The sequence below is a fragment of the Polychytrium aggregatum genome (assembly GCF_025602895.1).
Source record: "Polychytrium aggregatum strain JEL109 chromosome Unknown BJ171scaffold_36, whole genome shotgun sequence".
In the NCBI taxonomy this organism is placed as follows: Eukaryota; Fungi; Chytridiomycota; class Chytridiomycetes; order Polychytriales; genus Polychytrium; species Polychytrium aggregatum.
In genome coordinates, this window is record NW_026516238.1 from 256,281 (window position 1) to 284,144 (window position 27,864).

General features: G+C 60.8%; 7 protein-coding genes across 7 annotated transcripts; 4 read left to right on the top strand and 3 right to left on the bottom strand.

The window, feature by feature from the left end:
- Positions 1–1,399: 1,399 nt before the first annotated feature.
- Positions 1,400–3,532, bottom strand: BJ171DRAFT_196713 (uncharacterized protein). Its single transcript, XM_053106229.1, has 3 exons — positions 2,152–3,532; positions 1,825–1,861; positions 1,400–1,520 (listed from the first exon to the last, which is right to left on the bottom strand). Exons 1-3 carry the CDS (start codon positions 3,302–3,304, stop codon positions 1,481–1,483), a joined length of 1,230 nt encoding a protein of 409 aa, XP_052963937.1. The 5' UTR covers positions 3,305–3,532; the 3' UTR covers positions 1,400–1,480.
- Positions 3,533–3,838: 306 nt separating this feature from the next.
- Positions 3,839–5,126, bottom strand: BJ171DRAFT_516738 (40S ribosomal protein S21). The gene is made up of 3 exons (XM_053112058.1): positions 4,994–5,126; positions 4,128–4,316; positions 3,839–3,973 (listed from the first exon to the last, which is right to left on the bottom strand). Exons 1-3 carry the CDS (start codon positions 5,041–5,043, stop codon positions 3,952–3,954), a joined length of 261 nt encoding a protein of 86 aa, XP_052963938.1. The 5' UTR covers positions 5,044–5,126; the 3' UTR covers positions 3,839–3,951.
- Positions 5,127–5,446: 320 nt separating this feature from the next.
- BJ171DRAFT_461939 (t-SNARE) lies at positions 5,447–7,057 on the top strand. The gene is made up of 2 exons (XM_053108497.1): positions 5,447–5,968; positions 6,340–7,057. The coding sequence occupies exons 1-2, from the start codon at positions 5,603–5,605 to the stop codon at positions 6,943–6,945; spliced, it is 972 nt and encodes a 323-aa protein (XP_052963939.1). The 5' UTR covers positions 5,447–5,602; the 3' UTR covers positions 6,946–7,057.
- Positions 7,058–7,221: 164 nt separating this feature from the next.
- BJ171DRAFT_516742 (uncharacterized protein) lies at positions 7,222–9,291 on the top strand. Its single transcript, XM_053112059.1, has 2 exons — positions 7,222–8,816; positions 8,845–9,291. The coding sequence occupies exon 1, from the start codon at positions 7,319–7,321 to the stop codon at positions 8,804–8,806; it is 1,488 nt and encodes a 495-aa protein (XP_052963940.1). The 5' UTR covers positions 7,222–7,318; the 3' UTR covers positions 8,807–8,816; positions 8,845–9,291.
- Positions 9,292–12,180: 2,889 nt separating this feature from the next.
- BJ171DRAFT_584758 (uncharacterized protein) lies at positions 12,181–15,092 on the top strand (the record flags this gene model as incomplete). The annotated part of the gene is made up of 5 exons (XM_053114320.1): positions 12,181–12,320; positions 12,810–13,121; positions 13,253–14,143; positions 14,336–14,384; positions 14,559–15,092. The coding sequence occupies 5 exons, from the start codon at positions 12,181–12,183 to the stop codon at positions 15,090–15,092; spliced, it is 1,926 nt and encodes a 641-aa protein (XP_052963941.1).
- A 2,723-nt stretch (positions 15,093–17,815) lies between these two features.
- On the top strand, positions 17,816–18,996 carry BJ171DRAFT_516746 (uncharacterized protein). The gene is made up of 2 exons (XM_053112060.1): positions 17,816–18,058; positions 18,259–18,996. Exons 1-2 carry the CDS (start codon positions 17,929–17,931, stop codon positions 18,780–18,782), a joined length of 654 nt encoding a protein of 217 aa, XP_052963942.1. The 5' UTR covers positions 17,816–17,928; the 3' UTR covers positions 18,783–18,996.
- Positions 18,997–19,321: 325 nt separating this feature from the next.
- On the bottom strand, positions 19,322–27,598 carry BJ171DRAFT_516748 (uncharacterized protein; the record flags this gene model as incomplete). Its single annotated transcript, XM_053112061.1, has 12 exons — positions 19,322–20,191; positions 20,444–20,596; positions 20,766–20,938; positions 21,210–21,330; positions 21,450–22,349; positions 22,686–22,849; positions 22,954–23,239; positions 23,465–23,583; positions 23,713–24,309; positions 24,588–24,807; positions 24,984–25,698; positions 25,869–27,598. The coding sequence occupies 12 exons, from the start codon at positions 27,596–27,598 to the stop codon at positions 19,559–19,561; spliced, it is 5,811 nt and encodes a 1,936-aa protein (XP_052963943.1). The 3' UTR covers positions 19,322–19,558.
- Positions 27,599–27,864: the final 266 nt, after the last annotated feature.

Here is a 27,864-nt window from a genome sequence, read left to right on the forward strand (position 1 = left end):
ACTTGAGGAAGTTGCTGCGTGTGCTTGGGTACTCGGGAGATGATTCTGGGTGACAGATGGAAGAGCCTCATCTGGGCCGGTGAGTTGAGCCCTGTCCGGCCGGGGCTGGGGCTGGGGCTGGTCTTGGAAAGGCAGCGGCGATGGTCGGGGAGGCATCGAGGGCGTCCCTGCGGCAGAAAGCAGCTCGATGGCACAAGATGAGCGAGCAAAGACAGCAGTCACAGAGAATATTGATGCTGATGTGAGCGACAGAGACACTTGGAGGCAGTGGCAAACCGAGGAAAGGAGGAAGTGGTGCCACTGGCTGATGTCGTCAGATGCATCGATGGTGAAATGCAGCAGGCAAGCGGCCTCGCCAGAACGGGCACGGGCGCAAAGGTCGGAAACTGGAGATGAGTCTCGGTATTTATTCCCACCAGGGCGAAGGGCGGCTGCGAACAGTGGAGCCCGAGGATATCTCGGTGGCCTCCGCATGCTGCCTCCGCACGCTGCTTCCGCACGCTGCTTCCGCGGGTGGCGGGAAACTGCTTGGACCAGAAGCAACAAGCAAGCCAGTTCCCACCGGCGCCCGCGTCGCCGATGCATGATCATGGAGGAAAAGGCGCCAAAGGAAGCAGGAAGCCGAGCGGCGCATGGTCGACAAACAACCGAGACCGCCAGAAGGCTCCGGGCGACGCAGCGTGCGAGCGGCAGAGCGCAATGTGCTATCCCAGTTGCAGCGACAGTGTTGACTGCACTGGCGGTACCGACTGCACTGGTGGTATTGACTGCACTGGCGGTATTGACTGCACTGGCGGTATTGACTGCATTAAAGTAAGGAGGAGCGATCATTCAAAGCCAGACATTCCGATGTCCCGGCAACACGGCTGAGCGAGCAGAATCGGCCAACATGACGACCGCAATTCTATCACCAGCCGTTGGGAACAAAGAGAGCTTCCTCGTTTCCGCTTTCGCCTGGACTCAGACGCCAAGGGTATCTCTCGACTGTGCTGCCGAAGACGACTTCTCGGACGCCATCCCGGCCACGAGCATGCTGACATAGTCGCCATACCGCACGTTCCGGGCGTCGTCAGCTGCATCGTCAGCTGTTGATTTGGAGACATCCAGGGCGGGAGCTGCACCGAGCCCTGCCGACGCTGTCGGGTGTAGCCCGGGCTGCTTTGGCATGCTGGTCTCATCAGGGGCAGACTTCCGGGGCCTCGGGCCGGTGCTCGAGCCAGCACGCTCTCCATGCCACGGAGGTCTTGGTGGATCTGCTGGTGTCTCGCCTCCTTGGACTCCAATGGAACTGAATGACGGCCGAATCGACTCGAGAGCATTCGCCCGCTCCCTGTCGCGGCGCTTGGATGCAACGAAGGCCTCAAATCCCTTTGCAGCGATCACGGAAAGAATCCGGTTGAGGAATACGATTTGCGCCCGCTTCTGGAGACGTTCGTGCTGAACAACTTCGCGCATGGCCTTTTCATATGTTTTCTGGGATTCATGGACCTGCTCCGACTGTTCGCGCTCGAGCCTGGCGGCTGATGCACGCAGTTGGAGCCGATCCGTGAGGGGGGGGGCGAGCGATGACAGTCCAAGAAAACGTGCAGGTCGTGTGGCGGGAAAGGGTCGTCGTTTAACCACATCACCAGGGTTTAGTTGTCACGAAGCATGATCGGGCTGGTATTCGAGCGTGGTGAGAACGACATACATATTCCCGACAAGGACAGCCAGCACAATACGACACAGTGGCCACGGCTGCACCAGTTCGGCAGTCGCTCGAAAGCCCTCTCGGGCTGAATGGGCTTCTATCGAGTCGATCGAAACCAACAGACGTTGACCTACCGTGGTCGCGCAGTCGTTTCCGCAAGAGTTGCTGATTCTGGTGCCAACAAGAGTACAGCACGGAGAGACAGCGGTCAGCCGGGATGATCCAGTGCATCAGCGGCTCTGCGAAACAGAACGGCTCCAAGAGAAGCAGCCAACAAGCCCAGTGGCTGTAGTTGTCTGCAGCAGTCGTCTCCGAACCTTGATGGATGCCACATTATCGGTATCGCCTTCAATCTGGAGTTGCAGAGCGACTGCAGATAGAGGTTGGTCCGGCATGTGGTTAGTTGGTCCACGACGACCAACCGCGGGGAATACACCCTGACCCTGGCGGGTATCACTTACCACGCTTTGATATTGGCGTGGGAGGAATGGGCTTGGAAAAGATCATCAGGGGCGTCAGAATGGTATCGTGAGAGTGGCCGCCGATGGGATCTGAAGAAAGGGACCGGACGTTGGCGAGACTGGCCCACGGTTTCTTGACATCAAAGGAAACGCCCGAATCCCGCTTGGACCCCGGCTTGGAGCCCCCGGCCAGATCACCGTTGGTGATGCGCGAGAGACCCAGAACAGACTTTGATTTTTTGAGCAGCACTTGGCGAGTATTGCTTGGGCGTTTGCTGAGCCGGATGAGTCTGGTGGAGCACGAAGCCTCGAGGAAAGACGAGGACGGGGGACGGCTCGAGACGCCCAAAGAAATGGAGCTGGACTGGAGCAGCAAGTTGCAGGACCCCGGCTGGCTGGTCTTGGAGAGCGAGTGCGCCGAGGGCAAAGCGGCATTGCGAGGACTGCTCTTGGGCGAGGCACTGCGATTGCCGCCCGGCTGGGTGCTGCCGCTGGGCCCGCTGGAGCGGCGCCGTGGGTTGGTTGACGATGTCGAGGGCCCCTCTGCGATTGTGGTGGTGGAAGCGGCAGCAGGCGGGCTCGAAGCAAAGATATCGGTGCCCTGCATTGGCGTGAGAAACGGGCTCTCTGTGGCGGCCCGAACCAGGGCCGAGACGGTGGACCGGCGGCCTGTGCTCTGCAAAGAATACTTCTTTGGCTTCGTCTCTGGCAGCACGGGCGGAGGAATCTCGCCGCCGGAGCAGTGGGGCCCCTCCCTCTCGGATGCGCCGGGGTTGACCAAGAGCCGGCCGTTGAGCCTGGCTCGGGTTGGGTTGTGCTTTGGCGGCGAGCTTTCGGTGGGCTGGGATGGCATGACTCCGACGAAGCCCTTTGCTGATACTTCGTATGCAGACGCACAGGCGGTCGATTCTCGCGGCAGCAGCCCTGGGCCAAGGCAGATGCCCGAGTCAAGATCAGGACCGGGATGGTGGACGAGGTGCCTCTGTGACTGGATTCTGCCGGCTGTGCTGTGGCATCGCTGGCGGGCCCCGCCGGCAGTCGAAGGCAGGCCCGAGCTGGCCGTCTGGTAGCCACACTTGACCTGTGTTCCGAATAATATGTCTTCAGAATCAACCCCGGCGACAGCCGGGCGGGATCTGGTGATAGGGCGCATCTATATCTGGATCCAGGTGGGATCAAGAGTCAGCGTAGACACCAGAGGCGCTCTGCAAAGCCCTGGTGTGGGTTCCGGGAATGCTGTTGGTCCTTGGCCTTGCAGATGTAGGGCTTTGCTCTGGTCTGACCACCGAATCCCCTTGCCCTCTGCCCAGCACCGCAAGAGCCGGTGTCGATGTCGGTATCGCCGGCTGTTGCGAGGGTCCGTGGGGGCGACGGCTCTGGGGACAATGGTGGCCACGGCGGCGAAGAAGCACCTCGCCAGGAGAGCCATCGCCAATCAGGCGGTGGATGCGTCGATTGGCCGGACAATGAATCGGATGACCAAAGCCCAAGCCTCCATTTTCCATTCGGTGGTTGGTGGTTGGTGGTTGGTGGTTGGTGGTTGCAGGGCAGGGGGCCGAGCCATGGCTGCAGACATGTCCCTGGTGCTCAAGGACCGACGCCGCCTGCTGGCTGGCTGATGGCTGGGACAAGTACCGTGCGGCTCGCAAGCACCGATGGCCAGATGACTCGGAGAAAGACCAGTGTGTTTGGACCAAGAAATCGTACAGAGTCTACTTTATTGACCAACACCGCCAATGCTCACGCATCGGGAGATGCGAGCAAACACCGATGACTCAGCAGCAGAGCGGAGGGATCCGCTTACTGGGAGTAGGTCCAGACGCTAGATGAACGACAGGGGATGTGGGATCAGCGTAACACTCGAGAACAGAGACTTGACCAGTGCATCGCAGACAATCGCACAACAATGGCGCTCTCCAGTGACACACTACAGCAACGCGTGGCGCATAATTGGTGGGCTGCGGGCCTGCACTTACTTCTTGAGGTAACCATCCTGGGTGGCAAGGCGGTTGACAGAGTCGTCAGACTCGCCAAGGGAGCGAACGAAGCCGGAAAGAGCGTAGGTCTTGACCTCGCCAGTGGCAACACCGTTGGCATCGACCTCAGCAATGTTGATCTGGACAGAGGCGTGATCCTTGGCGGTGATGAGACGGCCAGTGGCGGAGCTAGGCAAACGAATGGGAGGGGGTTGTCAGACCAACAGCACGAGGGCAGCAGCAGCACACATCAACTCTCGTTCCAGTCGCTCGTCCCGCTGCAGAGGCGCTGCACTCCCGTCCGGGGCTCGGCTCTGGCAGTTGTATCGACGACATCGACGCCGTCTCAAGAGGCTCCACCGAGACGCAGCAGGTCCGCGGTGAGGGGTACACATAGTCGAGTTGTATCATGCCAAGGCTGTATCGAGAGATTGGCACTTCCAGAAAAGCCCCACCAAGGCCGCGTCTTCCCGCTCGCTGTCCTTGGGCATTCATTCGTCAACTCGGTACTTGGCCCAGCGCAAGGGCGTTCCCCTCGAATCCAGCTGTCGATCCAGAAGCCAGATCAGGTGCCTTGTTGCTGGACAGACCTGCCCTCCAGGCAGCGGTGCCATGCAGTTCAGCGTGCTGATGCAGGTCGTCATGGCCTCTCCCACAATCGAGCCGTCCTCGGTCGTGGCCGTCCGTCCGTCCGTCCTGATTTTGACAAAGCACGGTATGCCCAAGGGTCGAATGTCTCCGCGCTTCGAGGTTCCGCTGTGTCTCTCCGAGCTTGTGTGCCGTTCCGAGTTGCCAGAGCCGATCGGGAGGGGTGTGCAGCTGCAGCAACGGGACGATCCGCGGCCACAGACACAGCGCTACTTTACCACTTGCGGGGGATGTAGAGATCGACGATTTCCTTCTTGTCGTTTTGCATTGTGTATGAGTTGTTTCCTTTGCAAAGGTTGGAAAGACTGGCTATCAAGTCACGTCTGCCGCAGAAGGTAGGGAACGAGAGAGAGAGGAAAGGACCGGCTCCAGGCGGGACAGTCGACAAAAGCGGTTTTGCTGGGACGGACGGCGAGCACGGTCGTCTCGCTGGCGGCCTCGCCCGCGGCTCTGGGACAGCGGCCACTGTGCGCGGCGAGAGCAGCGAGGGCGGCAGCGAGAGGAAGAAAAAAGTCGGCGTGGCGCAGAGCCGATTCGCACGCTGATTGGCGGGGCGCAGCATAGATGGGTTTAATATGGCCGGTCCGTGGGCAGCCCGCTTGTGGCTGGCCGCACGGCGTTTCGTGGCTGCCCGGCCCTGGCTGCATTGGCAATCTCGCCTCATCTCGCAACCTCTGGCCGCCGAGCCAGCCATCATCGCCAGCAGCCATCATCGCCATCCGTCATTCGTCGTCCGTCGTCCGTCGTCCGTCGCCGAGAACAAGCACATTGCCGTCTGCAGCACCGCCAGCAACCCTTGCACAGCACCTGCCCAGAGCCCTGCCACAATGACCGTCAAGGACCGGACGCTCGAGTTCCATGCCGCCGTCGACTCGCTCAACTCGCGGAATCTCTCGCACCAGCCGGACTCTGCCCGGCTTCTGGCCGCACACGTCTCCACCATCCACACCAAGAGCGACTTTGCCCGCCATGCCAGCGCCATCGGCAAAGACATCAACACCACCGTCGCCAAGTTACACAAGTTGACCCAGCTCGCAAAGCGCAAGTCGCTGTTCGACGACCGCCCCGTCGAGATCAACGAGCTGGTTTACATCATCAAACAGGACCTCGTCAAAATCAACCAGCGGATCCTGCAGCTCCAGGCATTCCTGCAGCAGTCCGCGCATACCCCTGGCCATGCCAACAATAAGCAGGTACGCCCGGCTGCGGGCATTGGTTGGCGACCCCCCGAGTGCACATGCTGCTCTGACGGTGCCAAGCGGATGGACGGGTCTCTGTGACGATGTGCCATGTGTGGAGGTCTGGAGTCGATGCTAAAGGGGGCGCCCGGGCGTCCATCACCACCGGATCTGGGATTCGTTTCATGCATCAATGCAGGAGCTCCAGGAGCAGCACCGTCGGTAGCGCTTGTTCGGCTGGACTGAACTGGACTGCACTAGACTGGACTGGACTGGACTGGACTGCACTGGACTGCACTGGATTCGGGCCTCGCTTGACCATGGTCCCCATTTTGTATTCCACTCGCCCCCTAACGCTGCGCAACACTCACGCCATAATCTGACAGACCGAAGAGCACTCCAACCGCGTCATCACATCTCTCCAATCAAAGCTCGTGTCGACATCAAATACCTTCAAGGAGGTCTTGGAGATCCGCACCCAGAACATGAAGGACCAAAAGTCCCGACGAGAGCAGTTCACCTTTGGCCCAGCATCGAACCCCACGATGGCGGCAACTCCGCCTCCATCAGACTCGCCACTGTACTTTCCCGAGCGGCGCTCGACCCCGATGACGGACGTATCCGCCGGAAGCGCCAGTGGCGAGCACATTGTCGACTTTGGCAGCTCCTTTGGCGAGACCCAGCAGCTGGTGCAGCGCTCGACCGGCGCCAACATGGAAATCCTCGAGTCCCGAGCGCAGGCCATCGAGTCGATCGAATCGACAATTGCCGAGCTGGGCCAGGTCTTTCAGCACTTTGCACGAGTGCTCGCAGAGCAGCGCGAGATGGTGCAGCGGATCGACGACAACGTTGTCGATACCGAGCGCTATGTCGAAGGCGCGCACACAGAGCTCCTAAAGTACTGGCAGGACCTGAGTCGCAACCGTTGGCTGATGCTCAAGGTGTTCGCCGTGGTCCTGTTCTTTTTCGTTCTCTTTGTCGTGTTTCTATAGCGCATTGACGATCAGCGGACCTGGCCGATCGGGTGCTCTCCTGCTCACTCCACGCTTGAGGAGTGGTGAATATCTCGGTTTTGGGGAAACAATATACATATATATACAGCGACGCAGCCCGGATCATCAAGAGCGGGACGCGATCCAGCCTTTGGTCGCTTCCATGGCGCTCATTTCGTCTCATGTCCGCCGATTTGCCGATGACGTCAGCATGGTGGCGTTTCGTTGGGTGACGTTTTCCGCCCCAGCCATTCGGTTTGCTCCGCTCCTCCTTCTCCATCTGTCCGCTGCACCGGTTCGCCCGATATCCTGCTCTGGCTCCTTGCGCACACCACCGCACATCACCGCACACCACTGCACTTCACCGCACACCATGGTAGCCGGCACCGGTGCCCTCGCCCCGTCTCTCGATTTAGCACCGCCATTTCTCCTGTGTCCAGACATCTTTGCCATCGTCTGCTTCAACGATGCCTTCCAGCGCGCACTCGACTTTGCCACCATTCAAAACCTGCTCCGAGTATGCAAACGAGCGCAGCCTCTCTTGAGCTCCAAGATCACTCGCTTTCACAGCTGGTGTCAGAAGGCAGGGCTCCACTCTCCAGACGGGTCGTCACGAATCGGCCTCACGCCCAGCGACCAGATCGCGCTCTCGCTTCACTGCAGGGACCCAGTCACGGCTGGCCGATCGTGGCTTGAGGATCAGTCTGCCCGAGGCAACGCCTCTGCTTCGTATCTCCTGGCCCGGATCCTGCAAGACGATCTCGACTGTAGTGAAATGCGTCGGTTCAAGCAGAGAACAGCACAGCAGCAAATCTTTGAGCTTCTTGAATCGGCTACAAACAGCAACCACCCGATGGCCCAGTTCCATCTGGCCGAGTGTTTTCTCGATGGAATCGGAGTCAATCAAGACCATACCAAGGCTGTCGAAATGTATCGTGGCATTGCGGGCCGCGGAGTGCCTCGGGCGCAAATTGCCCTCGGTCGATGCAGTGAGAACGGCGAAGGTGTCGACCAAAGCTACGACACAGCCATCGAGTGGTACGCCAAGGCTGAAGCCCAGGGCAGCAGCGATGGCCGGCTCCGAATCGAGTTCCTCCGTGGCTGGTTCGCATTCATCGGCCACGGTGTCGAACAGAGCGACATTGATGCCCTTGGCCACTGGCAGGAAGTCAGTACCAAATCCGGCGACGCAGTCATCAAGCCCATCGCCACCCATATGGTCGGCTGGATGCACTACCTCGGCCGAGGAACTGTGCAGGATAAGCAGAAAGGAGTCCAGATCATCCGAGACAACAAGTCGGACGAGTTCCCGCTCGGAGAAGATCGATGCCTGGCCTGCGGATTCACTGAGCCCTGGATCTGCTACAACTCACCAGGGCCCCGAAAATTCTTGACGATGTGTCAGCTGGGATCGGAACATGACTGGCTGTGCAAGCATCTCGTGGCCTTGTGCCAGTACAGCTACTTTGGAACTATACGTGGTCGGGACAAGGCGCGGGGCATTTTCGAGGAGCTCGCCAACGACGGCCATAGCGACAGCCAATTGTGGATTGGCGAGTGCTATTTCAACGACCACGAAGGATCCGAAGAGGACATGTCAAAGGCATTCCAGTGGTTCAGCAAGTCGGCCAACCAAGGCAATTCCTACGGTCAATGGAGAGTTGGATACTGCTACTTTATTGGAGAGGGGGCCACCAAAGACTATGCCAAGGCAGTTGAGTGGTTCAGCAAATCGGCCGAGCAAGGAAACCGATATGCAGAGTACTACATTGGCGAGTGCTACCAATATGGCTATGAATTCACCAAGAACGACGACACTGCCGAATTGTGGTACTGCAAGGCAGAAGACCAGGGACTGTAGACCAGGGACAGCAGACCAGGGACAGCAGACCAGGGACAGCAGACCAGGGATTGCCCACCCAAGGGCCCGGCGGCTCCATCAATGACTGGGTGTCGCTTGGCAGTGCGGCCTGATTCCGGGGTGTCGTCTGCTGAAGATTGCTTCGCAAAGCCCAGCCCCCAGCAGCCGAGTTGTGTTGTATCTGTTACGCAGCACGCATCCATCTGCGCACATCCATCTGCACATATCCATCTGCACATGTCCATCGGCTCACCCATCTGCGCACCCGAAATCGATGTCGACGACAGCACACGTGACGCACGGCACTCTGGCTCGCACTGCCACCGACGGCGTGCTGCGCGCAGGCCACACGTGATGCGGCTTATCTGAGTGGGCCACGCCCCTTGCCGGCGGCAGCGCGGGGTGACTCCCGCTGGGGTGGATGTGCGTCCGCAGGCAGGGCAGGCGCACCCGTGCCTGTGGCTCGGTGACTCACAGTGGGCAACGCTGAACAGCAGGACGGTGGCACGGTGGCGCTGGAGCGGGGGGGTTATCTGGGAGGATTGTGTCTGCTGATGCCGATGCATTTGGGGGGGGGAATGCATTTCGTGATGCGGTATCGGCACTCGATCGATGCAGCCAGGCGGTCAAGTGAGCCAGGACACTGCAGAGAGCGAGCCACAGCCAAGAGCGAGGCCACAGCCAAGAGAGACAGGAGAGAGGCCACCCATCTGGTTCTCGTCCTCGGCTCCTCCTCGGCCCGCCCGCCACCCAACGCGTGAAGAAAAAAAAAAAAAAGATCGCAGGCACGCCTTGTTGGCAAAGTCTGGGCCGGAGAAGGGAGGCCGCACTCGCAGGAGCGCTGTGTGACCGCGGCCAGCCAATCGCACAGCCGCCGGCTTGCCGCCGCAGACGGCTGTGTCCAGCAGCAAGCCACGGCCAGAACAAAGCCACGCGGACTGCTGATTGGGCAGGCGTACACTGGCGCTGGGCACACAGCCCTTTGTCGCCTGCGACACAAACGCGCCCAGTCCCGAGCAGTCCCGGGCACACCCGGCGAGCCCCGCACAAACAGCTCGGAGACGCACACAGACTCACGCTGGTGGCTTGGTGCCGACCAACCACAAACAACCAGCGAGACGGGCGCGGCGAGAGGCGGGCGAGAGGCAGGCGAGAAGCGGGCGAGGGCCGGCACGGCGCGCCGATTGCATGGCGATGCAGCTTTGCGGGCACACAGCAACAGCAGCAGCAGCCGCCCTCGCCCCACCCTCGCCCCGCCCTCGCCTGGCTGCTGATTGCGGAAACCCCGTCGGATCCGATCCAGCCCGTGCAAGAAGGCGATCGCTTTGTGTCGGATCCGCGATATATCTGTTTTCAGCGGGCTGCATTGCTGTCGCCCCCCGCTCTCTCGGCTGGATTCGCACTCCATCTGTGAGCGTGCACCGCTTTGCTGTGGATCTCCCTCGCTCTCCCCTCTTACGCACTCCCCTCCTCCTGCCCCTCTCCTCCGTCGGCTGCCCAAGTGTGCATCGCCGTCGCCGTCGCCATCTATCGCCATCTATCGCCATCGCCATTGCTTTGGCTCTCGGGCATACCCCCTCCAAAGGTATTCCGCGCTGCCCTGATCTGCCCTGGACCCGTGGCTGGCTGGCGGGCGGGGCTGCTGCTGGCTCCGACCCTGTGCCCTTCCTCCAGCCCGTTGGCACTCCTTCGACATCCGGCCATCTGCATCGCTCTGCATTGCCCTGCCCAGGCTCGCCTTTGGATCCGCCTTTGGATCCGCCTTTGGGTCCGCCTTTGGGGGGCTCCTGCTCGCCACCTGCTCGCCACCCGCGTCCATCGGCATGCGCAATAAAGCGAGCATTCGACACCGGATCTGGATACACACCTGCTCCATTCCATCGCACTCAGTAACCCTGCCTCATCACGCCTGTCTCTGGTCTATCCCTCCTCCTCCTCCTCCACGTCGCCTGCAGGATTAGGGACACTTTCCCCGAGCTTCCTGTGTGTAGATCCCGACCGATCCCGACCGATCCGGCGTGCATCTCGGCCTCGGCTCCGTCGCGCCGCCCGTTGCTCCACCCGAGATATCCTCTTGCCCGCCCAAGATCCGCCGTCGTCTTGCCCGACTAGTGGAATTCGAGCAGCAGCAGCAGCCTCTCCCCTCCCCTGCTCAGCCTGCCTCTCCCGCCTTCTCCCTCCCTCCGTCCGCCTCCTCCCGTCCTTGCCGTTCCTCAGATCGTATGCCGCAATCGAGCTGCGCCTTGCTTCTCCCTCTCTGTCCTGATTGCCGTTGCTATCTCCAGTGTTCCTTTGCCTCCTTACCTGGCCTTGGTCTCACTCTTCTCTGAAATACCCTCGTCTTGTTGAGTTTATCTCTCCGTCTGTATTTGCCCCCCCCCATTCAGCCTCACCACCTGATTGCATCTGCTCGTGTACGGTGCTCCTTTATACGACCCCCAGCCCCTTCTGTGTGGATCCCATTTGTTTCCTGTCATCGAGACCCAGGAGCCGTCCTCGATATCATCGACATTGTGGAGCCCACTTTGTACTGCACGATACTCGTGTTTCTATCCCATCGATCGATTCCATTCCATTCTATTCCCTCGCGGGTTCTTTGCTTTCGTTGATACCACTGCGCTGCATCGCCAAGCCGCAGTCTCGCCAACCCTCAGTTTAGCGCAGAAACTCGCACACCATCCAAGCGCTCGATCGTAAGTCTTTGTCTGCTCCGAGTGTGCGAGCATGTGTTTCCCTAGCGTATGCACTCGCTCGCACGGTTGGCTCGTCTGTGCTGCTGCTGTCGGCTTGTCGAGTTCCGCGGATCTGTCCCCTCCAGCCTTGCCCTGCCTTGTGCTGTTTGGACAGATGGCGACCCGCCTCGATCTGGTCGCGTGGCTGCCGCGGATGATGGCTTTCGTGTGTGGCATCCCCCTCCCCGTCCGACTCGCTTGCGGGCAGGCTCGCTCCCGATATTGCTGTCCGGCTTGCTGAGCCGAGTTGCATCTTGGATGCCGTGGGTGCCTGTGCGTGCCTGGCTCGAGCCTGCGATGGCGAGTCCCTCCTTCCGCTCCGCAGTCCCCCTCCCCAACCAAAAGGAGACTTTTCCCGCTTCCGCTTGCTGCAAGTGGCCGCTTTGTGTGGCAATCCTCTTGCCTCCCCCCCCCCGACGATACGCACTTGCTCGTTTCGGCGCCTTTTTTGGCTCGATAAGCCGGACGCAAGCCAGCAGCCGCATTTCTGTCTGCCTAGCAACTCGTCCTCCGCTGACCAGATCCCCTCGGACGTTCCCAATCAGGTCATCTCGACTTTGATCACCTTCATCCACCACTACCCCACGCCGAAGCGCACATCCCCCCACCACCATTTCATAAGTTATGCTCTCGCTGCACAACATGGTCTCTGCCGCGCTCATCTCCGACTGCCGAGACATCAGCCGGAGTCTGTGGCGATCTCTCCTTGACCGGGCGGATCCCATGCTCCTCGACGACGAACCCACCTCGGCTGAGCTCGCCGATCCTTCGTTACGGGAAGAGTAAGTTCCTTGATCCGATCAGCCCCCCCCCCTGTTCTACCTGGTGGTGGCTCAGAAGAGGGCTGTTTCCTTATGGCAGCGGATGAGGAGTGCGGGCATTCAATCTCCGGATCAGCTGCAACATGATCGGACCGAGCCAACAGTCACCATGATCAATACTCGCCGCAGCCGAAATGTGCTAGTCAAATCAAGCGATGGCGATCATGGTCGCTGCGGCCCGCAGCTCGCTCGCTCTCGATAGTGCTGTCTATCGTCAGCGAGAAGCAGGCTCCATCAACAATAGCACCAGCACCAGCAGCACCAGCAGTGCCGCGATCTACTGTGCGCGTCCACACCTGCCCAGCCGGGATCCTCCTTGATCAGCATACGATCGCCGGCCGGGCGCTGCCAAAGTCATGCACCGCTACTCCTACCTGTCTCCATGCTGATCGCTGATCCCAGCACATGCCTTGCCCGTCTGACCCTCTCGCCCATCTGTCCCACTTCCAGGCTCGAGCGATACCTCACCCACCGATCAGGCGATCGATCACAGCGATCGATGGTTCGCCGAGGAACTGGCGACTGCTTTGCCTCGCAGGAGATTGAACGAGAGTTTTGTCGGAACTTTACCTGCTGCGGATTCCATCTCGAGACGCTGCATGACCTGCAGCTGCATTATGAAGACTACCATACCGAAGCCGATATGGAAACCCTCAATGCCGCCGTCAGCGACGACGAGATCGAGTCTCGCCATGCCGCAGAAATGCGCCACCACCAAAACAGCCTCCTCCACCACCGGCGCCGCCCTCACCATCATCATCGGTAGGACCCGAGAGTTCAGCGGCGACTCCTCGCCAGCCCCGCGGCTGTAATCGTGGCTTCTCTCCTTTGGCTATGCCTGCCCAGTGGCACGCATTGATCGGCATCCGCTCTCTTCTTCCCCCCCCTTCCAGGTCGCTGTGGGATCAGCAGGATTTGAGTCTGATTGCCTTCCGGAGCCATCGTCTGAGCGAAGAGATCGAGACCCCACCCGTGTCTCTCCCGCTGGCCATGATCTACAGCCACGAAATCATCCACATCCAGGAGGAGAGCGACAGCGAAGATCTCGCGGACTCGTCTCTGGCGGCCTCTGAAGCCCCGTCCGATGCCGACACCCTCTGCAGCTCCAAGCGCAAGCATACCGACGATGTGGCAGGGCCGGTGAAGCGGTCCAAGGCTCTGGAGCACCTTGCCTCCAACGAGTTCCCCACGCCACCAACGTCCCCGAGAAAGTTCGAGCTCGAGTCGCGCCGCAGTTCGATGAGCGAGCCGACTGCTGAGCTGATGGCAATGGGCAATGGTGATCGGCAAGCCAGGCCATCAGCGACCCAAAACTCGAAGCTTTATTCCTCGATCCCGTCACCACCGGCCAGCGTCCTGACCGACGATGAGGAGGACGCTGCCAGCCAGCCACCCTCCGTGATGACCAAGGCCGCATCTTCGGCTGCCAGCCAGTCCACAAGCGGAATCGCAGATTCCGAAACCGCGGTGTCGAGCACGCCGGCCGCAGCGGCTTCGACAGCTTCGCTGGATCAGGCTGCGGATGCCAAGGGCACAGCCTCGCAGCCGCCCGGCGCACTCGCAGCCAAGCCAAAGGTCAAGAAGCCGCGACCCTCGGCGCTCTCGACCATCAACCCCGAAACAGGTGTACGCGAGTACATCTGCCCCAACTGCAAGAAGCAGTACAAGAACGGCAATGGACTCAAGTACCACCTGACGCACGCCCACCCCAACGGCGAGGGCATTCCCCACGACCTTTTCTATCGCAAGAAGCGGGATCTGGACGGCTTCCGGCCGTATGTCTGGTGAGTAGCGTAGCCGATCTGATCCGATCCGATCCGACGATTCTGAGCGGAGAAACACCAGCACGCGAGGCGAACCGGGCTTCCTCCGAGCTACCGCTGGGCCTGGCGCTGGGCCTGGCGCTGGGCCTGGCGCACCCACCACATCCCGATCGTTGTGGTCGGCATCACAGGCTAACTTGTACGCGTTGCCAGTCCCGTCGCCGACTGCGGAAAGCGATACAAGAACCTCAACGGACTCAAGGTGAGTGTCCGCGCGTCCCTGGTGACTCTGCCTGCGGCCGGACCTCGGGGGCACACAGCAGGCACATGATTCTTCACATGGCTCCTGTGGCTGTGCTGGTTGGTGCTTGGCCTGTCTGTGCGACTGTGGAGCTTCGCTGTCAGTCTAACCCTCGATCTCACCGACCGCTCGCAGTACCACATCGAACATTCGCATGCCTCGATGTTCCCGTCGCCCAACTCCAGCACGGCTGCCGAAGCCTCCAAGCAAAGTGCCAGCACTGCCACCGCTACCACCACTGCCACCACGGACGCTGCTTCGAGTGCCGATACGGACGAGACTATCTCTGAAATGGGCGAGTCCTCGTCCTCGCTGTCGGTCTCGGTCATGTCGTCTCCAGTGTCCTCTCCTGTCCTGACGGGCGGAGACGCCGGTCCGGTCGGTGAGCCGATGGAGCCTCTTCCTCTGATATCGAGCCTTACGCTGACTCCGGCCTCGGCACCGGCCTCGCCAAAACTCATTCCGGAGAAGGGTGGCGTCAAGACATCAGTCGCCTCCAAGTTGTCGCTGCAGTCGTCGCTGGCGGCATCAGCCCTGTCGGCCGCCAAAATGTCAGCCAAGCTCGCGGCCGTTTCGACACCGCGGTGTCGCTCTCTCAAGAAAGAATCGGCGGCACAAGACGGATGCCGAATGGCGCTGGCGCCGCCATCGCCATCGCTCTCGCCTTGAGCCAGAAACTCCCCCACCCCTCCTATTGCCTTCCATCTGCAGACCGACGAATGTCGATTCGGATTCCGCCGAAACTATTGTGAACCGGGGGCTCGGCCTCTGTCATATTCTCTCCTTGCCCCAAGATACTCCCTCCCCCTCCCTCCAAACAGCGTTCTGCATCCTTCGACATCCGACAACCTCCCCGCCACCAACACCACCACCACCAGCAACTCCCAGCAGCCAATCCATTCCACAATCCCAACGAACCGACCATGAGTTTGAGGGACCTGACCCGATCCCTCGATGACTGGTTGGCAAGTCGATGGCGTCTCAAGCTTCCTTTTCGATCACACGAACAAAGCGGCGCCTGCGACGAATATTTATTGAAAAAGAAGAAAAAAATGTTCAAAATGAAAAAACTGAAACAGCGATCCGGCAGACTGGTGTTTATCTGGTCCTTCTGCATTTGACTTCTCCCACATCCGATTCTTTCTTGCCCTGCCTTCTCTTCTCTGTCTCCCCCCCCCTCTCGATCCGTGACAGAGTTGGTCAGTGATCGTCCCTTTCTCAGTGCGCCTCCCCTCCTTCCCCTTCGCTTTCCTTCCCCTCGGCGTTTTAACATTTATTATCACTCATTCTTTTGTTTCATATTTATGTTATCGAGTCTGTGATTTTACGTCTCCTTCCTTCCTTCCCTCCCTCCCTTCTCCCCGATTCGCTTTTGCCTCCATTATATTCTCTCCCTCTCTTTTGGTTTGACCCTGATGTCTCGGACACTCAGGACGTCTGGCTGGCTGTCTGTCTGGCTGTCTGTCTGCGCGTGCCTCAGCATTGGCGACGGTCCTTTGCCCGGTGCAGCGAACTCACTCCGCCAGGGATCTGGGCAGAGCTATACACAGCTCGTCGTTGTCTCTGGTGACATCGCCATCACCCTTCCCATCCTACCCATCCAACGGCTCTCGTCTTTGGAGGAGGGAGCGGGGAGGGTCTTTGAGCGGCGGTTTCTTGGTCCTGCTCCATCCATGTGGGTGCTCTCGCCATCCATCTCTCCGTCGCACTCGCACTCGCACCCGACTCCTTTCAGCGGTCAGTTTTTTTCTTCTTCTTAGGTAGTATAGATAGTTTGAAGTCCCCCCCCCTTTTCACTAATGGAGGTTATGTATCCTCAAGAGCCCGTCGGCTCTCTTCGCACACCCTGCCCACCCCTTCCCTCTTTTTGCTCAGGAGACGGTCGTCTTGGCGCCTCACGCGGAGGTCGCAGCCGACTCCCATTTCGTATTGCCCTTGATCTGATCCCTCTGCGCCGCCGGCCTGCTTGCTTACTTGCTTGCTTCCTTGCTTGCCAACGAAGCACCAACCCGTCCTTCTCCCACTTGTGCTCTCGTCCCCTCCTCCTCTTCCTTCTTTGGTTAATGACCATCGCTTTTTTTCCCCCTTTTTTTGCAGCGTTCTTGAAACAGAACACCTCAATGGATTCTGAATACATACATTCTCATCCATCATCCTGGAAAGAGCAGGAACCGGAGCGATCCGTCGGCTGCGAATGGGGACGGACAGCACCACCACCACCACCACCTGGAAAGTGGAATGTGTCATTGCGAACCCCCGATTGCCACGAATCAGGGAAATGACCACACTCATCCCGCTGATTGCTCCGGCCCATGGGCGATGAATCTCTTTGCTGTGTTCTTGCTTGACTAAGCCCGGCTTGCCCCATGGACTCAGATGGTGGAATCGCTCTTGCCAATCGACTCGCTGCACACGACCCAGGGCCGAGCATCGATTTTTGGAGACATTCGGGCTGTGCGCACTAGTTTCGGTTCAGCACAGATCCAGCATCATGTTCGCTCCAGCTCGGTCGCAGGCATCATCCATCTCCTCCTTTGCACCCCCCCCTTCCCACTTCAATAGTTTTTTGTTGTTGTTGTTGTTGCTGTTGTTGTTTCTCGCTTTCCATTTCTGTTTCCAGAAGCCGTGCCACAGTGCGTCATGGTGAGGGATTGACGACGACGACAAGAAAGCGATGAGCCACCGAAAACAAAGGACGATTGCGCCAGTCGCGGCGTCAAGGGAACCAAGCCGGACTCGCACGCCCATTGGTCAGCACAAAGACACACAGCGCGTGGGTGGGGGATCTAGGTGCTGCGCATGGACTCGCTGTGCGACGCGGAGGCGGTGGGAGGCGAGATGGGTGCGGTGGCGTCGCCGGGATGGACGGGCAAGAGGACATCTGTTCGACGACAGAAAGAAAGGGAGAGGAACGGACAGCGCATCGGGATGGGCGATGGAATCCGCAGCTCGAAGCAGGCCCCGGGATGATCCGCCCGAGTCGAGGGAGGGATAGTGCAGGGACGACCGCGATGGTGGGCCATCCCCGACCGCAACAGGCCATGTACATCAGGCCGCTGTACCAACAAGTATATCCAGTGAGGTGGGCTGATGCGTTTGCGGCAGAGCATGCGGATGAGCCGCTGCCTGCGTGTTGGACAAACTTCCTCGCCTCGGGATCAACAAAGACCTCACACATCTCTGCGAACATCCTGTTTCGAGAAACAGAATCTGTAGCATGGACACTGCTCCGTCTCAAGCAGCGGCTGACCATCGGCCCACCCTCCATCATCGCACAGATGGCATTTGGGCTTGCCCCATGACCACCCGCTTTTTTTTTCTCATCCTCGTCCTCTCCTGGACCAGCGAGGTATTTATACCCCCCCCTGCGTCGCAAAAAACTCGCACCCGCATATCGCCCTCATCCCTTGGCCGCTCTCTCCAGCACAATCCTCGCAACCCCGTCGCGACACTTGCATCTTCATCCTCTCCTGTCTGCCTCTATTCCCTCCTTGTGACTTCCCAAATGGTCTCCGTCAACTTTGCCTCCCTGGTCGCTGCCGCCGCCCTCGCCGTCTCTGGTGTCCAGGCCCACGTCACCTGCAACCCCAACGTTGCTCCCAACGCCGGCTACTTTGTCACCGACATCCGTGTTCGTAAGTATCACCTGCTGTGTTGCTGGGCACCACTTGGGTGTCGCTGTCCAAGCAACTGGCTCCGTCGCAGACTCTTGTCCCGACTGGGCTGGTTGTGGAGTGGTTACTTTCGAGGCCACACCGTCGTGGGCTCTGGCTGATGGATGAACTGTCCGCTGACCCATTCGTTGCATCCCTTCCTTTCTGTCTGTGACATCCAGCCCACTCCTTCCCCGGCTCCAACACCATCAACATCACCGTCAAGATCCCCGATGGCGTCACCTCGGTCAAGCCCCAGCTCATCGCTGGCTGGAAGATCGACCTGGCTATGCGCCCCCTGAACCCTCCCATTGTCTCCGACGGCACCACCATCAACACTACCGTCGACACCATCACCTGGTACGGTGGCGTTCTCTCGAACGACTACTACGCCGACTTCGGTATCAACATGAAGCTCCCCAACGTCACCGAGGGCTCCAAGCTTTACTTCCCCGCTACTCAGATCACCACCAACTCCACTGGCATCAACGTTCCTCTTGCCTGGGCCGCCATTCCTGATGCCAACGGCACCTTCCCTGCTGGTGCTGACAGCGCTCACCCCGCTCCCTCGATCACTCTCTGGACCGGTGGTGTTGCTCCTGCTCCCAGCCCGAGCACCTCTGCCAAGAGCGGTGCCATCCAGATTGCCGGCACTTTCGTTGCCTCGGTTGCCACTGTGGCCAGTCTGTTTGCCATGGTTTTCTAAGCGGAGAGTGGAGGCGGAGAGATCCACCGCTCTCCATTCCTTTCCTCTGTCGCTCTGCCCCAGCCCACAATTTGCCACCTTTCTCATACGTCCCCACCCCCTCCTCTGTTCCCAAAGATCCTGGGCAAAGAGAGGGCTCCAACGACTCTGTCTATACAAAGAAGGATCACAACACAAATACATTCAATGAGATGAGCAATCTCCGTTGCTGCACATTCCTGACAGCGCGCAAGCTGCTCCTGTGATGTAACAGCATCGATAAAATGATCCGGGACGCCTGGATTCGAGGCGAGCGATGTCACCGTGTTGCTGGACTGGGTCTGGATTCTCCGTCACCATACTTGGTTGATGGGCAAGTAAAGCCCTCTTGAGTTCGGAGTGGCCAACAATCCAGTGATGGATGTACTTCGTGCCATACCCGAAGGGCCAGCAGGGTGCTCACACAGGTGCAGGGCTGTGATTGATGATACACCTCCCGACGCCGGTCGAATGCTCGTCCTGGACGACGATGGGGTCGGCAGCGAGTGTATTCAAGATCCAGCCGATCGCTGGGGTCATGACATGGAACTCGACTGCGGTCTTGCGAGAGCGACAATGGGCCATTGCGGCGCTGTGGATCTCCCGGACAACCAAGATTGACACCGAGGATAGTCGATGTGGCCAGAACAAGCCTCAGAATGCCAATGAAAGGACTCATCGCATGAGAACCAACAACGAGATAAGACCCACAGCGAGCGGATTCGCTGCTGGCTCCGGCTCCTGCGCGAGCCACTTCTCTATGCTGCGTCTTCCATCGCCTCGTCGCCAACCTCGGCACTCGCTTCCTCGGCCTTGACCAGCCGGAATCGCCGATACGCCTGCTCCTCGCTCTGGACCGTCTCGACCACAATCTTCTCCGTGCCGTGGCTGCCGCCGGTGCTTCCGTGGACCATCCAGTTGTCAAAGTGCCGGACGTTCTCCTCGATGGCTTCGGTCAGATTGGCGTCGCCGCGCTTCCAGCCCGACTCGCCCTCGAGCCACTCCCGCCACGCCTTGAAGCGCCGGATACGGTTGCGTCGGGAATGGGAGGCAAACTCCTCGCGGCCCTTGGCCGTCTGGAGCTGCGGGCTGCGGCGGTGGAAGTAGTCCTCGGTGTTGTCGACAAAGAAGATCTTGTAGGTGTCCTGGGCAATCTTCATCTCCAGCCCCGACCGGGTCTCGACGTTGGTGATGGGCTCGTCCGGGATCGATGGCGGCAGGCTGCGTCGCAGGAACGGTTCCTGGCGCCGGAGCAGGACGCCCTCGGTCGGGGTCAGCTGCACAAAGTTGTCGACATAGGCGGACCACTTTTCCTCGGGAGTCAGCAGGTCGTCGGTGTTGAGCTCGTCCTTGAAGATGAGCTGGGTCGTGAGGACCTTTTCGCGCGTGAACTGTGTCGGGGACGGGTGGATGTGAGTGGGTGTGGGTGGGTGTGGGTGGGTGTGAGTGGGTGTGTGGGTGAGCAGGTGTGTGGGTGAGGGCGGATCGGGCGGGCTGATTCGGCCATGACTCTCAAGCAAGCAGACAAACCGACGACCCACACATCAGGCCCGCGTCTCATGCCCTCGCCGCCATCGGGTTGCACTTCCAGTGCCCTGCGACCCCCGGCTGGCTCTGCTCTCGTCCCGCCACGGCCAGCTTACGTATTCAAACTTGTAGATGTGGTCGTCGATCTGCTTCTCGGCGAGGGACTTGTACGAGTAGTCGCGCTCCTTGCTCCACAGGATCGCACTGCGCTCTTGGTTGTAGAGCCGGATGAGACTCATGCTGCGCGGATCGGCGATGATGCTCTGGGCCTGAGTGCAGATGAACGGACGTCGGTCAGCAGACAGCGGCAGCGTGCCATATCAACAGCATGCCATTCAGCAGCATGTCGCATCCAAACAACATGCCATGCCATCCACGCGACACATCCGTGCGTCGTCCGCCTGCAACCCTGTGCAGGCCACCCATCGCCCCGCCCACCTGCTTCACGATCGCCTGGCACAGCTTGTCGAATGTGTATGTGATGTACGCCGATGTCGCAAACATCGACCGCGCCTTCTCCTCAAAGTCATTGGCATCGATCTCGTTCCGCATAAACTCGCAGCTGATGCGGATCAGCTCCTCGTAGCGCTGGGATGGATCAAACTTGAAGTCTGGTGGGCGCATGCATGGCAATCGAGACGAGGACATGGGATTGTGGGGGGGCTCGTCAGTTCAGAACACGGCATCTCGGGACACTTGTGTGCACGGTCGTCGATCGCAATCAGCCACCAGTCCATCGCATACGACCAAGCACCTCGAGTCGCATTGCCGACGGGCTGCATCGCCTGCCACGATCCGTCGCATCCGACCAACAGCATCCACTGATCGGTCCCCACACACAGTCTTGGTCCTTACACGCCCCCGACCACCAAGGTCACCCACCTCGCTGGGCAGCCTGCAGCCCGAGGGCCACTGCAACGGGGTTGGGACTCTCGCCCCTCGGCGGGTGCTCGGCCAGCTCCTTCGAGAGTTCCTTCATCTTGGACAGACGGCTGTACAGGAACTGGATGGGCATTAGTATCAGCAACCTCGCGCCAGAACAGCAAACGATCGCAGCGACTGGCAATCGACAGACCCGAGTCGCAGGCGCTGTCTGCTCGCTCCACGGCCCTCGCTGCTCACCTGGATCAGCCGAACGAACGTAAAGATCGTGCTGTTGCACCAGAACACATAGTTCATCCGTCGAACGGGTCCGGGGCGCCTGGATGTGCCAGTGTCGCTGCGGCCCACTGCCTCGCCTCCGTTGGCGTCTGCGTCGCCCGCGGCAATGTCCTCGTCGTCGTCTGAGCTGAGATCGCCAAAGTTGGCCGAATCGTCCGAGACCTGGCCATCGCCGTGGCCAGAGCCGTCGTCGCCCGTCCGGCTGCCGCGCGCACTGCCCGCCTCGCTGGGCGCATCGTCGCGGTCCTCCATCGACTCGTCGCCGTCGGATCGGCCGCGGTTGTTCTTGCGGCTGGCCCGAGTGCTGGGTGCAGAGCCGGCATTGGTTCGTCGCAGGATGGCCGCCCGCAGGTTGTCGCCAGTCCCGTTGCCGCCGCCACGGCGCCGCCCGTTGCTGGCTGTCTCGTACTCGTCGCCAGACTCGCCATCTTGCCGCTGGACAGAGTCCTCGCGCACATCCTCGGCCCGCTGGACCTCGTCGTTGTCCTTGCCGGGGTTGACAAACCAGATGCTCTGGATGAACTTGCGCACAAATCGCTTGAGCTTGCGCTCGTCCGAGGCCGGCACCGTCTGGAGCGTGCTGATGGTGCAGCCCAGGAGCCGGCGGACGTGCGCAAAGATGGGCTCGCCGCTGCTGTTGTGGCCTTCGGCGTTGTCGCGATAGAGGGCATCGAGATGGTACTTTTGGGGGTGCTTGGTCGTCGAGCTGCGCCGGTCGTGGTATATGTTTTCAATCTCCTGGACAAGGCTGCGCTGGGTCAGGTTCTTGCGGTCGGCCGCCTTGAAGAGCATGCCTTGGTGGTCGAGCGACTTGTGGAAGTTCTTGAGGTCGACTTCTCGCCAGACTTTGTTCCAGTCTCTCTGGCGGTGTCGAGCAGCCGGGTGATGGAGAGCATGTGTGGTAGGCGTCACGCGAGTCGAGGAGCCGTGTGAGTTGGGGGCCGTGCGAGTCGAGGTGCAGATGCAGATGCAATCGGGGATCAGCACCACCCCGGCCTCTCCGGCAGGCAATGCCAAACAGCCGTCACAAACGACCGCGACACTCGATGGCATGGCCGCCATCGCCATCGCCATCGCCATCGCCATCGCCATCGCCATCGCCATCGCCATCGCCATCGCCATCGCCATCGCCATCGCCATCGCCATCGCCATCGCCATCGCCATCGCCATCGCCATCGCCATCGCCCCAATACCCACCTTGGCCCGTCGCCATTCCTCGTCTTTCTGCTTGAGTCGCTTGAGCACAATCGGAATCGCCACCGAGGGATTGTTGTGGATGGCGTTGATGATCTCTTCGCCACGATCCTTGTCGTAGATCTTGCGGATCACACGCTTGTATATCTTTGACGAGGAGTCGGATTCTGCGGCAGCACCAAGGGAGCCAGGAAGCGAGATCAGCATTCGCCGGCCACGGGACGGCTTGGCATCTGTCTGGCCCCATCTCTGTGGCATCATCGCTGCTTACCACTCGTCAAGCCTTCCCGATACTTTAGCTTGGATCTCTCCTCCGGACTCATGGCCTGCATCTTCTCGTTGATTTGCGAGAGCAGCGTGATGGTCCACAGGTTGGCCTCGATGTTCATGTCGTACTCGTATCGCTGCTCCTCGTTCTGGTACAGATTCTCCTCAAAGATGGTCTTCTTGGACGACACAAAGCCATTCTCCGAGTGGAACACTGGGTGGGAGACCCAGTAGGTGTTGAGGACCTCCTTGCCGAGGGCGTCGCGGCCAGAGAACGTGGCTCCGATCATCTGGTCAAGAGTCCCGAGCGGGTGAGAGGCGGCACCAGCGCAGAGGACGGGGTCAATGACGGGTCAATGACGGGGATCGCAGAAACAGGCCCGGCGACTGATATACCGGAGCCAGACGCCGATCGAATCCACTTCACACCAGCAACGTGCCAGGGCAGCAGGCCATCAGAGGCAGCAGACCTGCAGCCCAGCAGCGCCAAAAGCGGGCTGCACGAGAATACCTACACTGGGAGGCACGTAGTGATAGCTGTGGCCCGACAAACGCATCTTCTGATGGTCGTACTCGGGTTTCTCATATTGGTCGATGCGCTCGCGGTGCTCTCTGTCGGTGAGTGGGATATTGACTGGAGGCAACGGTGGCCCGCAGTGAGTTCTACATCCACACATCCACACATCCACACATCCACACATCCACACATCCACACATCCACACATCCACACATCCACACATCCACACATCCACACCCACTTACAGATCATGTCGTCGTCGTCGCACTTCATGAACTTCTTGAACCAGTCCAGCAGCTCCGAGTTCTTGCCGAGGAACGGCTCCACCCGCTCGACCAGGGTCCGCGCATCAATCAGCTCGTTGCTGAACAGATTGAGCACCTTGAGGAACTCGTCGTACGTTCGCTTGGACGCGATCGCCTTCTTGCACTTCTCAAAGAACTCGAGCTCTTCGTAGGTTGTGGTTGTCGATGCTGCTGCCGACGCCGATGCCGCCGGAGTCTGGCTCGGACCAGCCCCGCCGCGCTGGCCGAATCCCTGCTGCGACTGAGCCATTGGGCTCGCTGCTTGGATGCTGGTGATCTTTTGCTTCTTGCTTCTGGGCGTGCCTCCTCCACCGAGCCCGCCGCTGGACGCTGCGGTGACCATTCCGCCTGGAAGGACAGCCGCCGGTCCGCCAGCAGCGCCAACCAGGCCATCGGGTGCACTCGGTGCTGCACCCGTCGCTGGCTGGGTCGACGAGGGCTGGGTGCGCTTCTTTGGGGTCTTGTTCAAGGCAGAAGATTGTGGACCGAGGGAGCTGCTGCGGCCCAGCTCGACCGGATAGCCTGCTCCTGAGGATTCTGGTCGGCCACAGTCCGTTCCGTGTGAGAGCGTGCGATGAGCCCGCACCACAGATGATTGGGCGTGCCATCGAGATGCGTTCAGGTGGCAAGGAGGTGCTTCAGTCAGTGATTCTTGTGCTCGCCACTGCCAAAGGCGCACGGGGGATCGCTCAGGACCGATCACTCACGGGCCACAGCCCTCGACAGCACCGGCCGCAGTCGCTATCATCACATCGGTCCAACGATGCGGCCACCCGACCACCCGGCACAATCGGCATCCACTGTCGCATGCGTACCTGGTCCAGAACCACCCGGGAGCCCCTGTCCACCACCAGCGCCTTGCGACTGGCTGTTGTCGGGGAGGAACTGCTTGAACTCGTCCAGCAGATCGGGGTTGTGGCGGAAGAGGACCTGGACTTGGGCATAGACCTCTTGGATCGGCCGCTGCTCCTTCTGGTAGGTCTGGAGGATTTCGAGGAACTGGCGGTAGATGTCGGGCTCGGAGGCAAAGCGGTTCTGTGGACAGCAGCACGCCGATGATTCAGGCGTGGGATTGAGGGTGAGTTGCCCTGCGACGAAGAAGCAGTCGACGGACCGACCAACAGCCGACCTGCGAGCAAACTGCCGAGCCTGCCACAACCCCGATGTCCACCCCTCGCCAATGCTCAGCCAGCCTGCAGCCCCACACAAACCTTGATCTTGTTGACGTAGTTGATGGCATGGCCAAACTCGACTGGCGGCCGGCGACTGTCGCCATTGGGCGGTTCGGCCGGGCCCGATGGGCGCATTGCGCTGCCGCCAGGGGCCGCACCCGGTCCTCCTCGCGCCGATGCGCTGCCGAGATGCGGTGACTGGCCCGGAGCGCCGGCCGGATGGGCTGGACCGATGTAGCCCGACGACAAGGCCGCCGAGCCAATGTGGGCTGCAGTGGCGTGGTCCGGATGTGGTGGGATCGGCGATGGGTAGTAGCCCGATCCGCCAGGACGGGACTGGCCGTAGTAGCCAGCGCCAGACGAGCCGGCCGAGCCTGGAGCCATCGGCGGACCACCTGGGCCGATCCCGACCCCCATGCCAGGGCCGGCAGGGACCGAACCGGCGCCCGAGGACGAGCCTGGGCCTGGGCCGGGGGCCGGGAGCACCGACCCGGATGCAGAGGCGCCAGGGCCCGCTGCATTGACCGAGACACCGGTGCTGACGATCGAGACCGAGCCCGAAATGCCTTGGATGTGATGGACATCGGCCGGGGTGGTGACGCGCACGGGATCGTGGGGGTTGCTGGTGGCCTCGATGCGGTATCCCGGTGGGAGGAAGGTGTTGAAGCCGGTGATGAGGGCCGAGTGGCCGCGGAACAGGGTCGAGACTCGGTCGATGACGCCGGGAGTCTCGAGGGAGCCGACCAAAGGCGATCTGAGGATGTGGATGTGGATGTGGATGCGGGCTTGTGTCAGCATGGTCCGGCATGGTCCGGCATGGTCCAGCATGGTCTGGCATGGTCTTGCCCTCACCCGGCCCCGCCATCAACTCGGCCCGATCCCTCCCATCCCTCGCCATATCTGCTGCGACCTGAGCTTTCCCACCTCTGCGACTTGAAGTCCTTCATGATGTCCAGGAACCGGTTGTACACCTCAGGCTGGTCGCCGAACTGGAACTTGACTTGGTCCAGGTACGACAGTGCGTGGCCGACGTTGAGCGATCGCACATTGCCGCCCTCGTCGCCCATCGACGACAGCGACGAAGCATGCTGCTGCTGCTCGAGGCTGCTTGCCGACCCAGGCCCGTTCAGCGCTGCCAGAGGAGGACCAAGCGGCCCACCGAGATGCGAGCTGCTCATCGGCGGGAGGGCGTGCGACGAGGGAGGCGGGAGCAGTTGGTGGCCCTGCGATGGCGGCCCAAAGTTGCCAAGGTGGCTGTGGCCAGACTCATGGCCGGGACCAGGGCCGGGCTGTGGGTTGAGGGGCGGGAGGATCGTTGGCGATGGCCGAGACGGATATCCCAGCGGCGATGGCGACGTCGACGGGTGCGAGTGGGACGGATGCGAAAGCGGCAGCGACGAGGCCGACACACTCGACATTGGCGGCAACGGAGACGACATTGGCACCGGGGCCGACGACGACGACGACTGGGACTTTGGATAGGGCGACTGCGGCGGGAACGGTGTCTGCTTTGTGGGAGGCGAGAACGGCTGCGATGGCTGTGGCGGCTGCGACGATCCTGGGTTCAGCACTTTCGATGATGGTGGTGGATTCGACGGCGACGACGCGTGCGGTGAGGAATATGCCGACGATCCCGATGGCAGATGCAGGTTGGATGCGGGAGCCGATGCCGCCGTGCGTCGCTCGGAGCCAGTGCCCGGAGCCGGCGGCACTGGGAACGCTGAGCCAGGACCGGATCCTGCCACGGCAGCCGGTCCTGATGCAGCCGCACCGTGGCCCGATGGAGGACTGGCACCAGCGAGCGAAGGAAGCGGCAGCGTCGAGAGAGGAGACGGCGAAGGCGCTCCCGCGGCCTTGGAGGTGGTCGCTGGCCCTTGAGGCTGCGCCGGACCAAGAGGAGGATGCAGCTCGGATGCAGGAGACGATCCAGGTGCGCGAGTCGCTGGCTGGCCGGCCGGAGAAGCAGCGTTTGGTTCAGGCGGGCCGCCGCGGCTGCTCGAGCCAGGATCGGTGGGCTCGTCGATGTCCATCTGGGTCGCCGAGGCAAAGGAATGGGTGCTGTGGATGCGATCTGTGCTTGGTGTCGGTCCAGAAGCCAACGGCGGGGAAGCGACAGAAGAGTCGGTGATGGCCGGGGTGGGTTGGCCCTTGGAGACGGAGAGATCGCCGACCAACGGCCCGCCGGCATGACGAGGCGGGTCTTGGATGGCTCCGCGGCGCGGATCGTGGTGGGCATCGTGGTGGACATTGTTGTGCACGGACTCGGCCGGGAGCAGACCTGCCGAGACCAGACCGGCATCCACGGCAGCTCCGCGAGACTCTCTTGCGGTCTTGGAGGACCCGCTGGGAGAGCCGGTGGAGCCGCCGACAGACGATCCACCGGTGCCGGCAGCAGCAGCTGGTGGAGGGAGGGGTACTGCCGCTGACGAGGGCGAGTGGGCAGAGGCCAAGGAGCTCGATCCGGAGGGATGGATGCTGCCGGGACTGGCAGGGGGCTTCGAGAACGGCGTCGAGAGCGGCGTCGAGAGCGGCTTTGGATGGTCGGCTGCGACAGAGGCCGATGGCGAGGGAGCAGACGGCAGAGCTGCCGCGGCAAGGAGAGGCGGCAGCAGGAGCGACCGGCCACTGTCCGCGGTTGACTCTTCCAGGGCCATGTCGAGTTTCTTCACTTCCTGCTCGTGCTGGTTGCCATCGCGCTGGCGGCGACTTGGCTCGCTTATGGCTGCGCCGGGACCACCGTGTGCGATGCTCGGTGGATCCATCGATGCTCAGCGCAGACAACGCTGGAATCGCAGGCTGGTCTGACTCGGTCCAGATGAATCAAATGCGTTGGCGTGCGGCTCTGGACGAAAGGGCCAAAGCCAAGCCACATGTGCTGCGCACTGCATCTCCGACACAACCCCGCCTGGCTCGAGCCGGC